Raw genomic sequence first — 15,547 nt, forward strand, 5'->3', positions numbered from 1 at the left:
CAAGAAAAATGAAGAAAAAAAAAGAAAAACACTGAAGTGCTAAGAAAAGCCTGGGAAAGACTCAAGAAGTTCGCCCATCTCTCTCTCGCCCTCTATGCACCTCTCACTCTCGCCGACGCCTCTGGAATTTTTTCCAGAGTGCGCCAAAAAATTGAGCGCAATTTTTCTAAGATCCGTGGTGGGTTGCCCTTCTTCTTCGGTGGCTGCTAAGTGGGTGGTGAGGTGGGCGCTCGGTGGTTCGGTTGGTGGTTCTACTCCTCTCTGTCCAACTTGAAGACGTCGTTGCGGCCTTTCTGCTTGTGGTGTAGTTGACGTTTTCTGGTTTCGGTTTTCGGTTTTCGGTTTACTTTGCCCCTTGCCCCCTTGCCTCCTGCCCCCTCCCGCTGCCGGCGTCACTGCCGGCTTCGACGCCGACGCCGACTGCGCTGCCAGAGGACAACCGCTGCTACTGGTTCTCGCGGTAAATGTTAAGCCAAAAAGAAGGAGAGGCGGCATCCAAGCATCCAGCACAACAACAACAGCCGGAGATGAGGAAAAAATACAAGAAGCAGTACGATCCAAACTCAATAAATGGAACCCCGCCGAGACAACTGAATGTCCACCATATGCAAAATTTCAAAGAGTTCTTACAAAACTCAGTAGCTAAGTTAAGTTTCTTGTCACCAAAAAGTGACAATATCCGGCTCGAGGGACCACCAATATATGTTAATGTGGTTGTCTTTGGTCCTTCGTGCCGCATATTGCATTAAAAACAGTGCAGTTCTTTGCAAAATTTCCCATTAAAACAATATTAAAAGGTAATAATATTCAATATTTAAATATTCATTTAAAAGGTATAACCGTGTAATACGAGCCTTCGCGTTCACGTTGCGGAGGCTTGACTGTATATACCCCTAGCAGTTGAGCAAGAAGTCGACATAGACGTTCCCCTGGGGGGCGGTATGATGTTGCAGGGGGTGTTGGCTGTTTTCGAGTGCTCCAGAGGTGGGGGGGTGGGGATGAGGAGGTCCTGTTTCTTTTCGCCTGTGATTATGATGAGGCGTCGCCTGCGCTTCTTCGTCCTTTGCCTCCTTTGCGTCCTCTGAGTCCTCTGCGTCCTTCGCGTCTTTCGCGTCCTCCGGCGACTTCGTTCGTGAGCGCGCTGCGTGAGACTTCGTTACTGTTGGATGCTGTGCACTAGCTCTATTCCAAATCGGGGCTCCTCAGCCGGCTTCGCGGTCGCGGTTGACGTCGCTGCCGACGTCGGTGGTCGGCGTTGCCAACCGCTCGTAGTGGTCGCGTTCATGGTTACCGCAAAAAATAGTTTAATATCTCCGTGTCGTTTGATTCGATCGCCAGTCTCAGCCCCCGTGTATGTGTCCATGTGGCTGTGCCTCTAAGTCCCTACATCTGCATCTGCATCTGTGTCTGTGTCTGTGCCAGTGGCAGTGCATCTGTGTGCGTTAGCGTGCGTGTTTGTGTGTGTGCCGGTGGCAAAAAAAAAAATTTACAAATTATCGCCGCAATTAGATAGCCCGAAATCGAAAGAGTCTGGCCGCAATTTAATCATTTTTTTGTAGTGCTTGTGGTGGCAACAAAACAAAAATACTCGTCGAAAATAAAATTCCAACTAATACAAAGTGCTGGGAGAAAAGAAAGTAGTCATAAAAACTGGGAATACGTAAGTGTGTCGTAAACACGATCATCCATAAAATACACACAATTAATAGTAGTAGCAATGATTGCAATTAAAAACACTTCTCTAATGTAATCATTAATATTAATCATTATAATTAAATGAAATGTTATGTTATTGATCATAAAATTCGTTCAGAAGTTCATTCAGTTATTGCTTTGTTTCAAAAACATTTTTGCCTAGTATAAATAAATAGTAACTAACTAATATATAATACTAAGGACCACCTATAATGCGTATCAGAAGATGAAATTAAAAAACCACTGTTTAATATTGCATCAAATCAATAATTATTGTTATAAGGTACTTATGATTTTATTAACATTTTTTTTCCTTTCTCAATACTTTATAATTGAATTTTCCTTAATTATATACTATTTAATTGAAACAAATTGAAGAGCAACTAATTCTACCAAGAAGCACACACTGAAAAAATAAAATAAAATACTTTAAATTTTTGGAAATCAAGTCAACTGTTTTGATTTTCTAAGCACCACAATTCGGCATAAATCCATTTTTTTCAAACGGACACATTTACATTTGCTGGTCTAATTGTGTGGCTAACCCCGCCACCGACTTGTTTGTTAACCGATTATTTGGACCGACTTTGGTGGCCCGATCCCCGATCCCCGCCCCTTCCCCTCATTTGTGGCCACATAGTCGCTTGGCCAGCTCATTTGGCTGGACATCTGCATTCGGCAGTTGGTAAAAAATGCACATAATAATACACATAGGCTCACACGTACGCATATGTATTCCTTTCAGAGCGGAAGTTGTAAAAAACGCGTATACGCAGCGTGTACACACATATATGTACATATATCTCTAGGTCCGTTTGTGTTTGTGCAGCACTTGCTACTACATTGCAAAACAAGAAGGACATTGCAAGGGTTCTAATAAGCCGATGCTTTGAATACTCTGTCTTTCCTTTTTTTCCAGAAAATAGCTAATAAAAAAAATTGTTTAAATTAATCAAAATACCCCTTTTTTAAAAAGAAAAGTTTCTAATATTGATTTGAGGATATTTTTGGAAGCTAGATCTTTCAAACTTTTCAAACTATGTGTTGGAAAATTAATGAGCTCACTGGGGAATTTAAAAAAATATAATTTCTTCTTCCATCGCAGAACTTAGAGGCCTGGCCAGAGCGCAGTGAAAAGTATCCTGAAAATAGTTGGTGAAAAAAGAGAGCGGCAACGTGAAAACAAAACGCGACTGTGTCCGGCACTGGTTTTTATTTAAACAAAAGCGACTGGCTGGCCAAACACAAGCCGGCAACATCTGGCGCTTTCGATAATTTCCCCCCTTTTTCGGGCAATTTTTTCGCCATTTGATGGATGATAAAATGGATTTTTCCCACCAACTCACACTGTCAGTCGTACATCTTAGTTTGGACACTGCCTACGGGTCGAAATTCCTCATTATTGGTTATGATTTTTTAATATTTAATTGAGCTGCACTCGCCGACGTCGGCTTAAATGCAAATTGTGCGCAAAGGTGTGCGGTTCGCTGCGATTGCATTCGATTCGATTCGATTCAGTTCGATTCGATTCAATTCGATTCAATTCGCCAGCTTCTGTTTTCTGTTTTCTGTTTGGTTTCCAGATAGCGATACTATACAGCAACAGTTTCTGATTCTGATTCCGATTCCGAATCTGGATATGCCTTTGTGTCCCCGACCTCCCGAGGTCAAAGTGCAATAATAATTGAGCTGTTGTCGCTGACGGCAATAAACAAAAAGTGCAGCATACTTATGCGGGCTGCAAACTGGAAAACAAAGGAGAGCCGTACAACAAAAGCAACGCAGTTCGTGCAACAAAGTTTCAGTGTCCGTGTTCCAAAAAACGCATTCGAAATAAACGATTGTGAAGTGCATTGGTACCATCTAGTTATAGAATATTTTCTTGTATTTGGAGACAAGGTGTCTCGTCAGAACGTAAAGAAAACGTGTGAAAAACATGTGTCATTTTGATACTTAATTTGTCAGTATGTTTCGAGTAATTTATTTGATTAATTTTTACTAGATTTTGTTTGTTTAAATTTAAATTCAAATAATTATGTTTCTTTTATTATTTGACTATCCAGGGAAATGACTTTGGGGAACAACGTACAGACACACAAAAAATCCTTTGGCAGTCCGAATCTCACTGGCAGTCCACATTAATTTTCCAGATTGACCAAATGAGCTGACAATGATCGGATTGAAAGCGTCGACTCTTTGAGGCAGGCATTGAAATCAAACCGAAAACCCACGAAACCCGCCGGCAACTGAATCCACTGAATCCACTGAGTACTGGCAACCAAAGAGAGGCCCTGAAATACCTTGTGCCCAGCTAGCAGCTGCAATAATGCACATTTCTGCTGAGGTCAGTTCGACCACCTCAAATCAAATACAGCAGCAGCAGCAGCAGCACCAGCAGCAACACCAGCAGCAGCAGCAGCAACAGCAACAGCAGCAACAGTTGTTGCAGCAGCAGCAACAACAGACAGCAACAACGACCACAACGAAGCGGCGGAATGCTGAGTCTTCTGCCAGCAACAACAATAACAACACTAGCACAACCAACAACAACAATAACAACAACAACAACAACAGCACCACAAACAACAACAACAACAATAATAATAATGTTAAAACAAAGCCCGTGGACACGAGTCCCTACTTGACCCCCGAGAATCTCATCGAGCGCACCGTCGACGTCCTGCTAGCCGAACATCCTGGCGAGCTGGTCAAGACGGGGTCTCCACATGTGGTGGGTACACCTATCTCATCTCTCATAGCTGCACAGATTAAGCGCTCTATAGAACAAGTCAACAATGTTTTTCTGTAAAGTTCGCGGCTAAAATAATGATTCACATTGCGTCAGATTGTATACTAGGCTTCAAAACGTATAAAGATGGTAGAGGAAATGTGTGTAAAAAGTAGAGTACAATAAATACATCTATTTCTAAGCAGAATCATCTCTACCCAAGGCGATCTTCCTCCCTATGTCTCTTTGTCCGTTTGTTTGTCCGTTTGTTTATCCGTTTGTTTGTCCGTTTGTTTGTCCGTTTGCTTGTCCGTTTGTTTGTCCGTTTGTTTGTCCGTTTGTTTGTCCTTTTGTTTGTCCGTTCGCTTGTCCGTTTGTTCGTCTGTTTGTTTGTCCGTTTGCTTGTCCGTTTGTTTGTCCGTACGATCGTCCAGATCTGGGGAACTACCAAAGCCACAAATAACAATTTGTCTGACGCCCAAATGCATTATAATATTGTTGCAGCTTAAATGAGACTTCATTTTTCTCCCCATGTCCATTAGCTTGTGTGCCAAACTTTATTTTCCTCGTATTTTCTTAAGAATTGTTACAGAAATGAGTTAAAAAACTTGTTCAAATGCATAAAGATCGAGTTGATTCAAAAGCCTGATGCTTTTAAATAAAAGTGGTTAATATCTTTAAATCTCATAAGTACTGTCTAATATTCCAACAGGTCTGCACCACTTTGCCCACGCACTGGCGATCGAACAAGACTCTACCGATCGCCTTCAAGGTTTTGGCGCTGGGCGAGGTCATGGACGGCACTATAGTGACCATTAGAGCCGGAAACGATGAGAACTTCTGCGGCGAACTGAGAAACTGTACGGCCGTGATGAAAAATCAGGTGGCCAAGTTCAATGATCTGCGCTTCGTGGGCAGAAGCGGAAGGGGTGAGTGAATTGCTAACAAAGATATTAGAAAATCCCCCTTTAAAAAGCAGTCCCAAAAAATGTATCGTACCGTTAAAATGTTTGTTTGCTATTTGTAAATGTTATTATTATCCACTCACTGCTAGTACTTCACTTTGCTATGAGTGTTCAAGAATGATTGAAAAAAACGTCTGGTTGGCTGTATTCTTTCGCTTTGGTCATTACCATTTGGCATATCATTCGCGCTGATTGCTCGCTTCCTGTTCCCTGCATATTGTCACACCCAAAAGGACACCCCATGTACCGAGAAATATAATCAAAAATCCACACACACACACACACACACACACACACAATCACTTGCCCATATAAAGGACAACACATCAAAAGCCGCTGACAAACTTTTGTAGCCAGCTTCCGGGCGCTTGATCCTTGGTCCTTGCTTGGTCCTGGGGCCTCGGTTCGTTTTGGCCAGGCTGGCATCAGCAAATAAGATAAGTAGTCTGTAGTTAATTTTTATATGTCTATTGGGGACGTCCAGGGGCGTCGAATGGGAGGGGGGGGAGCCAGACGGCAGACAGTCTTGACAGTTGTCAATTTTGCTTGAGATTTTTTCTCGCCGCCGTTATTGCTGTTCATTTCGTCAATTTATCACGAACGCAATTTAAAAATCAAATCGAGGGTGACAGACAACATACTGTGATAGAATTTTCCTTCGCCTTCATTTTTCCTATTTTCGCTCTTGGTTTCTTTTCTCATCCTTAATTTTTTTTTTTTTTTTTTTTTTTTGTTGCTGGCAAATTAAATCAGCGTAACTGTTTATTCAAAGCCCCGGCAACTTTTACTTTCGCCCAAGTTATTTTTCTTGGGGACTTTTCAGGGCATGTCTAAGTGCGCGCTTTGCCGCGGCATTTGACAATTTGCTCATTAAGTTTGTCTGACCCCTCGAAAAAAGCGACAAATCGCGGGGGGGTTGGTGGTGGATGGTGGGTGTTGGGTGGTGGTTGGTGGGTTAAGGTCTCCTTGGGCACCCTCATCAGCGGAGTTTTGGAGCAATCTATAGTACATCTATCCATCCATCCATCCGCTCATCCGTTTCGGCCATCCTCTTGTTTGACATTTTTAAACGTTTCAAGTGGCAAATAATTCCTCGGGATTCACTTTGGCAAATCTTTTTTAAACATTTGATTATTCCAAGGGCCTTTTCCATACTAATTATCGGCGGAAAAAGTAGCAAAAAAAAAAAACGAAGCCAAGGAGCAAAGGGGCTAAGGGGCAAAGGGGCGTGACAATTGCCAAAGGGCAGCATCAAATGTTTTACAAATGGATTTAAATTATTTAACCCGAAACGGGAACCCTTTCGGTTTTTTTTTTCGTTTTATTTACTTTCATTTTTTGCGAACCCTTCTCGTTTTAATGCGCTACAAAGGGATTACGTGGGTGGAAGTCTCGCTTCGTATTATTTGCTTAATTTCAATTAGCAAACAAATGCAAATCCCTTGTACTAGGGAAAAGTAATGCAAAGCCTGCAACTGTAATTGTTGTCCGTTGAATTCGTATCTGTATTTGTATTTGCATTTACATTTGCATTTGTATTCGTATTCGTATTCGTATTTGTACTCGCTACAACTAATGCCACTTGCAGTTGTCAAGGCTGCAGACGCTCCAGCGCCCTTCGGTATGCAGCAAATTTATGAGGGCCTCCATGGGTTAAGGGTGCTCGCATGGCCATGCATGGGGTGGTGGCTCGCATGAGGACAGCTCTATTGATAGTCCTGTAAAAGAGCCTTTCATTATCGCAATTGCAGGGAAAGCCCTCTCGTTCGTGGGTTTTATGGGAATAAAACGAGATTTGGAAACGGAGAAAGACACGCCTGATGATGAACCTTGTTGGTTGATCCTCAAAACTGTGTTTCATTTTCCTTACCAAGGTTATTTATCTTTTTATTTAGCTAAACATGTACACATTCAAAGGCTTCATGTTCATAGCACATTTTAAATGGATTGAATGGAATGGCATTTAGTTTGTCCTTTCGTTACAAGCGAGTATAATGTACAAGCTTATGTTAACGCTTTTAAATCCATGAAATCAAAACACTGTCGTAAAACTATAATTTCAATTGGGGTAAATTACACAAAAATTAAACTGATTTACGGCGTTAATTGTTGGATGACTCTATTTTCAAATTATAAGTAAGAGCTCCTTGTCTTTGGAATGTTAAGAACTGAACTTTATGCTGAACATGGTCCCAAAAGCCGCTGTTATATGTTGACCATCCTGCGGTTCCCATCCTGCGTTTTGCTTGAAGCCCAATTCTTTTTTTTGCCGTGCGTGAAGCACTCGTAATTTTAATGATTTGGACCACGCGGCGTATGCGTAATGCCGTTGGTTTGGGGGCAACGCAATTAGATAAAATGGCGGCATCAGCAGCTGCAATCGCAATCGCAATTGCAGGCGTGATGGCGTGACGGCGTGGAAATGGAAATGGAAAACGTGGAAATGGCAAACGGGGAAATGGAACTGCAGTTGCAGCCAAGCGGAAACTGCATAATCCACACCTCTCCCGTACACCATACATGTGCACAAATGCAACGGGTTTGTTGTTGTTGTCGACTAATGAATTACAATCACTTGGATGCCGTTTCGTCGAAAGAGATTTCTCTGCCGTGTAGGCGGGCGGCCAAGGGTTAAGGGTTAAGGGTGAAGTGTTAAGGGTTCGGGGGTCCGGCACATGTAATTATTGATGCCATATGCATGTAAATGAGAGAGCTGCACACTGATGCGCCAGCACTTTGAAGTGCATTACCAAAGTGCAATGCAACATCTAAGCTGCAGATAATATGTTAATTAACTGCAAGTGATTATTGCATCCTTACTGCTCAGTTCAAACCCGTAGACTGGGCCCTACGAAGCCCCGGAATTTTCGGGAGTGCAGTTAGTTGATTGTCAGTCAGTTTTGTCAAATGCATTAGCTGATTGTCTTCATGATCGTTTGATAACTGATTGAAATACTTTATGTTATACTTAGTTATAGTTAGTTATTGATTAGAATTTTTTTCAACTAACAAGTAAGTAATGATTACATTAGAACTGCAAGAGCAACTGAAGATTTGAAGGAAAAATGTGCAACCTGCTCCGGTTGAAGTGCATATTCCAGTGGTCCTTTTTGCTGCTCTGTTCCCCACTGAGTTCCTGTGCTTTAGAGCTGCAGAGTTGCCGAGTTCCGAGTTCCGCTCCTCAGTTTCTTTAAAGCATCCGGCGTCCATTAAACTTCATTAAAAATTAAATGTGCGCCCCAGCGTTGCCAGCCAGCAGCTGGAAAACTCGAATGCTGGAAAACTCGAGAACGCGATGGCAGACAAACTGGCAAACAGACTTGGGCGCCTTGTGGGGATTAGGGGCGTGGCACTGCCTTCTGCCTTCTGCCTCCTCGACTGGGGCTAAAAAACCCTTTTCCAACTGACACGCATCAATTTCCAGCAGAGCGCTCGAAAAATGCTCAAGACTTTTAATGAGATGAAGGTGAAATTTCATTATGAAGTTTGCCCCCCCCCCCCCATTCATTCCGCCCCCTTTTTTTGGCGAGGGGGTGTGGTTGCGAGTGGTAACCTCGTTAAGCTTAATTAATAGCAGCAATGTGATAAACGCCCAGGCCAACAGCCAAAATGGTCGCCATTTTGAGCCAAGGCCTCTACGAAGAGCACTGAGCGAAAATGTCTACCTTGTTTATACCTTTGATAAGGTTGCCTTGAAAAAGACATTTATTTGTATCACTTAAACACACGCATTAAAAAGCAAACTGAATATAGGTTTTTTCCAAGAAAACTAGTTATTTTAAAATCTTTTCCTTACTTGTGTTATGTTAAGAAGCTTCTAGGAATATCTAGAAATTAAATATAAATATTTAAGCTAATACCCTTAATTATGGTTATTATGGGCTCAATTAAATTTAAAGCATTCAAAACATTTGTGTTCCTTATGAGTAGAATATGGCAACTGCACTGCTGATTTTGCTCCGTGCATAAACCAACAAACACACACAAAACTTTTGCCCAGGTGTCAGCAACAGTACCAAAGGCAAAAGACAACAACACAAACAACATCGAATGGGACAAGTTCGTTTTTTAATGAGCCACCGTTCAACGTTGCCAACTCGCTGCTGTCGTTGACATTTGACAGATTTCCTAGGAGCTGCCGCTTAGATACTTTCTTGGGGGCGGGGCAGCGGCGGCTTCTACTTATTTAGGCATTAGTCGTAGACGCCCAGCCCACCAGCCCACCAACCCACCACCCACAAAGCCACCCAAGGAGCAGCAGTCCACCGCCAGCCGCCCGATGACCTCGCCATCTGGGTATTTATATAGACTCCTTGGCAAGGATTCCATCGGGCATCGTTAGGGGAATTACAGCCGAGTGAACTTTTGCCGTGGCTACCCCTATTAACCTGGCATCTTTAATTCCAGTTAGCGGATTCCTATCAAATCAGTTTGTTCCCGTTTAGCGTTTTACTTAACGCCTTTCCACATAACGTTAATAAGAACGCTTGTTTAATGTTTACTGGAATATACACACTTTTAATGTTTACAGGAATGTACACACTTTTAATGTTCACAGGAATGTACACACATATATAAAGGAGCCTAAAAAAAATGTGAAAATGCACCTAAGCACCTATGAATTGTTTACAGTGTACGCAGCATGGCAGAACTTTGAGTAAGTTTTATCAACTTAAGCCCCAGATTCGACTTAAAGCTTCTTATGCCTCATATCAAATAAAAACATTTTTTTACAATTACATATCGGAAATTGCAAAAATCAGAAGATACAGCAATTTTTCTTGACTTAAATAAGCATTTGGCTTAATCTTTTTAAAGCAGATGCTCTTCTACTTTTGTTATTTAATACACCATACTATGAATTCTCGATTCCACCGATTTAAGGCTTTTCTGGAAAATGTGATCTTTTTGACTTATTCTTTTCCTTTTTCCGAGGGCTTAACTTAATGCTCCTTCTGTAAACTTTTTTTTTTTTGGTGGGCGAATAAACAGTTGAATTTTCTTTGCCGTTTGTTTGTTTATTTGTTTGTTTGTTTGTTTGCCTGTTGGCTCATAATGTTTGTTTGAACAGTGTGGGTGTGGGTGTGTGTGTGGGTGTGTTTGCGTATGTGTGTTGGCCTCAAATTCCTTGTCGCTAAAGCATTTTGACCAGTTTCGCTGGCGGATGAGACGGAGTTCCAGTCAAAGGCGGTGGCGAGCGAGCGTTGCAAATATTTGCCGAGGGACAAGTATGCGCAATTAAAATTTGATTTAATACAAATGCACACACACACCCACACACCCACACACACATGCACAGAGGCAAATACATATACAGAGACAAACACAAGGACCGGGACTTGTGTTTGTTTGCATTCGTATTTGCCTGTTTGCTGGTGGCACACAGTATCCAATTTCGGAAATTACTTGCGCATCATCGGTTGGAAATTCCTTGAGTATCGAATGGAATTTAATTGAAGTCACGAATTCTCACAAAATTCATGCAATCCGCACACACACACACACACCAACAGACACACACACACTCCACATACAGCTGGCATAAATAAATCAGATGGCACATTAACACTTCTTCGCCCGTGGGGGTTGTTGCTGCCTTACATTCTCCTTGCGTTTGATGTTGAATTTTTAATTTTCATTAAGCAGCCGCCAGCCCTTATGACAGGTTTTTTCCGCCTCCCACCCCCTCCCGCGATTTTCCATGGGGTGGCTAACTTCCGGTTGGTGTTGCCACACTCACACACTCACACACACAGAAGATCTAGTCATTTGTGTGTTTGCCGTGTGCTTAATTGATATTTGTATAATGAAATGTGTCACAGGATTTTCCTGCCCGCATCATCGGTCCTGAGAAACAGCAGAAGGAGTTCCCAAAAACCCCAACTGGCCCTCAAGATTTGTTGACACTTTCATGGTTTCTTAATTGTAAAATTCAAATTTGTTCAGGAGAGCGTCAAAAAGCTGGGAAATATTCCATAGTCCAAAAGTAGCCCTTACCATTCCACATGTATGTATATAACTTTTTTCCAAGGCTTACCAGTTTCCATGAAAAGTCCCAGTAAATAAAATGTGTTCTTTTAATAAAGGATGCAATGTAATAATAGATAATTCAAACAACACGCAACAAACTGCATTTAATCTCTTGATTAGGTTAGTGAAAACATTTAAACTACTTTTTATTTAACTAAGAAGTTAGAATAGGGGTCAGTTTTCTACATCTTCTCAAACTAAAATATTTTCTACGGCTGCCCGCCAAACCTTAAAAAACACAAGTAAAAATTGCCATAGAATTTCGTGCTATCTTAACCTATCTGCTGCTGCCTTAATTTATGTCTGCTGCTCTTATCAATGGACATTCCAACAAATTGTGTCCCAAAATGTATTTATAAGTCATGGCACTCGGATTTTCCTGGGCCAAGCGACCGCAATCAATAAATTCGCTTTATATACATATTATTTGAACCATTTTTTTGTGCCGTTCGTCTGGCCTTATTGTTTTGCTGGATGTTTAAAATGCGATAAATTAAATTAAATAGCTTAGTCCCTTTATTTGGCTACTTACAGATTATGTGACATTTATTGTTCACGCTTAAATCTTGAAAATTGCAATTTAGCGGCCTTCCTTTGTGTGGGCGGTTGGGCGGTGGGAGGTGGGTGGTGGCTGAATGGTGGTGGGTGTTTGGTGGTTCAGTGGGTGGAGGTGGCTTATCAGCTAGCCCCAAGGACAGAATTATGTCCTTGTCGCCATCGTCTTTGTCGCGTTTATTTTCTTTCCGCCTCCATCCACTCCATCTGCGCCCCTGAATTTTTCCTTTTCCGAGATTTCTTTTTCGCCGGATTTTGCCCGATTTTTGTGCTGATGTTGACGATGCCGCCGCACAGTTGTCTCGAGTTTCCGTTTTAATAAACGTCGATTCCGGCTTCCTGTTTGGCAGCATTGCGTATATCTCAGGACCCCGGCGTTTTGTCAGCCAACCCCCGCCGCCAATGGACGAGCTGCGAAGGCCGTAATTGCAGGCAGCGTCTGGGACTCGGTCTCATTTTGCCGCTCGTCTACTCGGCTGTGTCTTCATTTATTGCCAATATAATTTCTGACTTGGCTGGAAAATTTAATTTCCTTTTTCGGCATGTGAGAAAGTTGTTCCATCGCCATTTCGCCCGCCGGCCATGTAACATAAATCCAAAAATCCACCAATCCAGCAATCCACCATCGTCTTGGGCGTAACAGCAAAAACAACGAAAAACGGATGTCAACACAGCGCGCAGTTAAGAAGTCGCGTCGAAAGGGGTTACAATTTATGATTATTAAACCAAAACCGAGTGAAACCAAATCGCGTCCCACTCTCATTATTTTTAAATCCACCCTCGAGAAGAAAAACAGCCTCGGGCAAAAGTCCCATTTCCAATGGGCAAAGCCAGGAGGACAAGGCCAAGAAACTGAATCATTATCAATAAATACAGCCAAACTCTAGTGAATAGCTACATGAAAACCTGCAAGCTCAAGCATTTCTCATTGAAAGTTATACAAAAAAAAATAAGAAATTGCACATTTTTCAGCAACATTTTTTGCAGGAAATGCATTTGCAAGTCGGCGTCTTTTGAACTGCAAGCAGTTATCATTAAAAATACATTTAAGTGCATGCTGGTTGTTAACTTAATAATTCACAGTAATCCATGCAAACTAGTTTCAAATTGAAGCTTTAAGATGGCTTGCTATGGGCAGTTTTTGGTCAAGTACGCGCAAGCCTTAAGTTCAAAAAAGAGTAATGATAAAAATCTGCAGTTTGAGAATAAAAAGCTTGAAGCGACAGTGGCAACATTAACAATCAACAAAATGTCTAAAAACAGTCGCAACTTGGCCAAGTCAAAGGGAAAGGCAAAGGGAAGCCCGCCCCACACAAACTTTGTATTTTTGCTATAAAATAAACATATGAATATTTATGGCTGGCATGGAGCTCAGATCTCAGTGCCTTTGGGGAGTCAAAGTGGGAGCTTATGCAAATAAACTGCCAAGAAGTAGACTCTTTCGACTCTTTGGACCCAACGAACTGGGCGAACTGTAATGCTAAGATATTTTTTTGCTGTGGCTCAGGGCAAAGTTTCGAGCATGTGAGACAGAAGGCTAAAAAGGCTAAGATGGCTAAGAAGGCGGAGAAGGCGGTATTTCGACTCCACCGACATTTGATCCCCTGGAAATGGTCGATGAAGCCCGGCTATTAAGCAAATTCACTGGCATTAGGCAAAGTGTTGAAATTATGATCTGTTAAGTGTCTAAATACGAGCACTCGCCTTCGGGATGGGCGTGTCCTTCAACAGTGTTGAGTTGAGTTGAGTTGACTTGAGTTGTGTTGTGCGTTCTGGGGGTTGAATCCTTGTTCCGCATCCTGCTGTATTTAAAATGTCATTTTGTTGTCAACCTCAGACTTCTTGTCTTATGTCAAATTATAATTATGGCGCCATGCTACTAACGACATTAACGCCGCACAAGGCAAAAGGCAGCAGTGGCAGTGGCAGTGGCAGTGGCAGTGGCAGCCATTAAATTGCCTAAGCATACGAACCCTTGTTGGTGTCCTTGCTGTCCTGGATCCACCCATCCACCCACACACCCACACACCCTTTTTGGGGGCAGGTCTGCCTTCATTATCAGCATCGAAAGTTAAAATGCAGGCAAAGGCAATGGCAATGGCAATGGCAAAGGCTTTGGCTTCTGCTCTGCTCTGCCAGCAAATGAAACATTTTTGTTGTGTAAGGTTAAACGTTTCAAAAACTTTGTTTTAAAATCACTTAGCGCCCGGCACACACACACACACACCCACACAACCAAATGAGTCACAGTGGAATTAAAGCCATTGACTTTAGATTTAGGGGAATGTTGAAGGGAATGATTCGTAAGGCGCTGCATAAAAATGTGTGCATAAAGTAAATGGCGCATAATTTAAATAAGCACAGTTTTGTTTTAAAAACTAAACTTACACACTTAGTTTGGCTATAAACTGTTATTATACCGCATTAAAAATACTACACCCATAAGCAGTTCTCAACCGTTTTGATCTACGGCTTTGATCTTACCTTGGCGTCCACTGTGTCCCCACACACTCACACACATGTCGCAGTTGGGTCCTTTTTAAAAGGGTGCAGACTTTGTCCACCGAGCCACCGAGACCATCCCCAACCCGTGGCGCCACCTCGAGTTTCCCTGCCCTTTTTCCGCATTTTCCAGCTCCTTTTCCGTCGTCGTCGTTGTCGTTGTCGTTGTCGTCGCCTTTTGCAAAGTGGTGATAATTTCTGCTTTGTTGCGAAAATGACAACATTTTAACCCGGGCACACACAGTGTACGCGCCCACTGCCACCCACTTGACTTTGCCTCTTCCACTGAATTTTCCACACCTCCCCCCTGACTCCCACCCCCCCCCCCCCCTGAATTTTCCACTTGCAATGGACGCGACTTGTGTCGACTTTTAATGGTTTTTCATCTTATTAGCAGGCAAAAGTTCTTTGTCGCCGTTATTGTGCATGCCACGCCCCCTTCCAAAATGGCAGCAAGAGTGGGCGGGCAGGCCTGGTGGAAAATGGCTAGCAGCTACAGATTTATTTGCAATTCTTGCTCATTTGGCAAAACACAAAAGCGAGCCAAAAAAAAACAAAATACAAAACAAAAAAAATACGAAAAACAAAAATAGACGACGCCAAAGTCTTTTGTCTTTAGCCACTTTGCGAGCCTTCTCTGGTTACTCCTTCTTGTTGACTTGAAGCCCCCGCTCCCCCTTCGGGATTTTCCATTTCCCACCCACTTTTCCAGCTTGTTGCTCTGCTGTTGCTGTTGCTGAGGGCGCATAATTAAAAAAGTTTCATTTCATTTTGTTGGGTTTCTTGGTTCGTTTCGCCTGTGTTTATGTTCATTTGTTTTCTTGCGTTGGTTTCTGGGGTTTTCCCCCACTTTTCCGCTCTCCTGCTCTCCTGCTTTTCCGCTCTCCTGCTTTCCCGCCTCTGCCTCCGCCTCCAAGGGAAAATTCAGACGTCGTCAGTTTGTTTGCTGCCCTTTGTCTTAATGATTACCGCCTTCTTGCGTTTTTTGCATGCTTCGTTTAATTTAATATTAATCTAAGAAGTTTGTTTGTTTTTTATGTGTTTCTATTTGTTGGTTGTAGACCAGAAAGCT

General features: G+C 42.4%; 1 protein-coding gene across 1 annotated transcript in view; it reads left to right on the top strand.

Annotated features, from left to right (window-relative positions):
* Window positions 1-1,201: 1,201 nt before the first annotated feature.
* The window catches only part of LOC6526100 (myosin-G heavy chain), a 31,727-nt gene continuing 17,381 nt past the window's right edge, over window positions 1,202-15,547 (top strand). The window contains exons 1-3 of the mRNA XM_002101881.4: window positions 1,202-1,660; window positions 3,846-4,426; window positions 5,136-5,352. Of these exons, the coding sequence (XP_002101917.2) occupies window positions 4,022-4,426; window positions 5,136-5,352 (622 nt within the window). The 5' untranslated portion in view covers window positions 1,202-1,660; window positions 3,846-4,021. The remainder of the gene's footprint in view (window positions 1,661-3,845; window positions 4,427-5,135; window positions 5,353-15,547) is intronic.

This window comes from Drosophila yakuba, chromosome X, assembly GCF_016746365.2.
Source record: "Drosophila yakuba strain Tai18E2 chromosome X, Prin_Dyak_Tai18E2_2.1, whole genome shotgun sequence".
Lineage (NCBI taxonomy): Eukaryota > Metazoa > Arthropoda > Insecta > Diptera > Drosophilidae > Drosophila > Drosophila yakuba.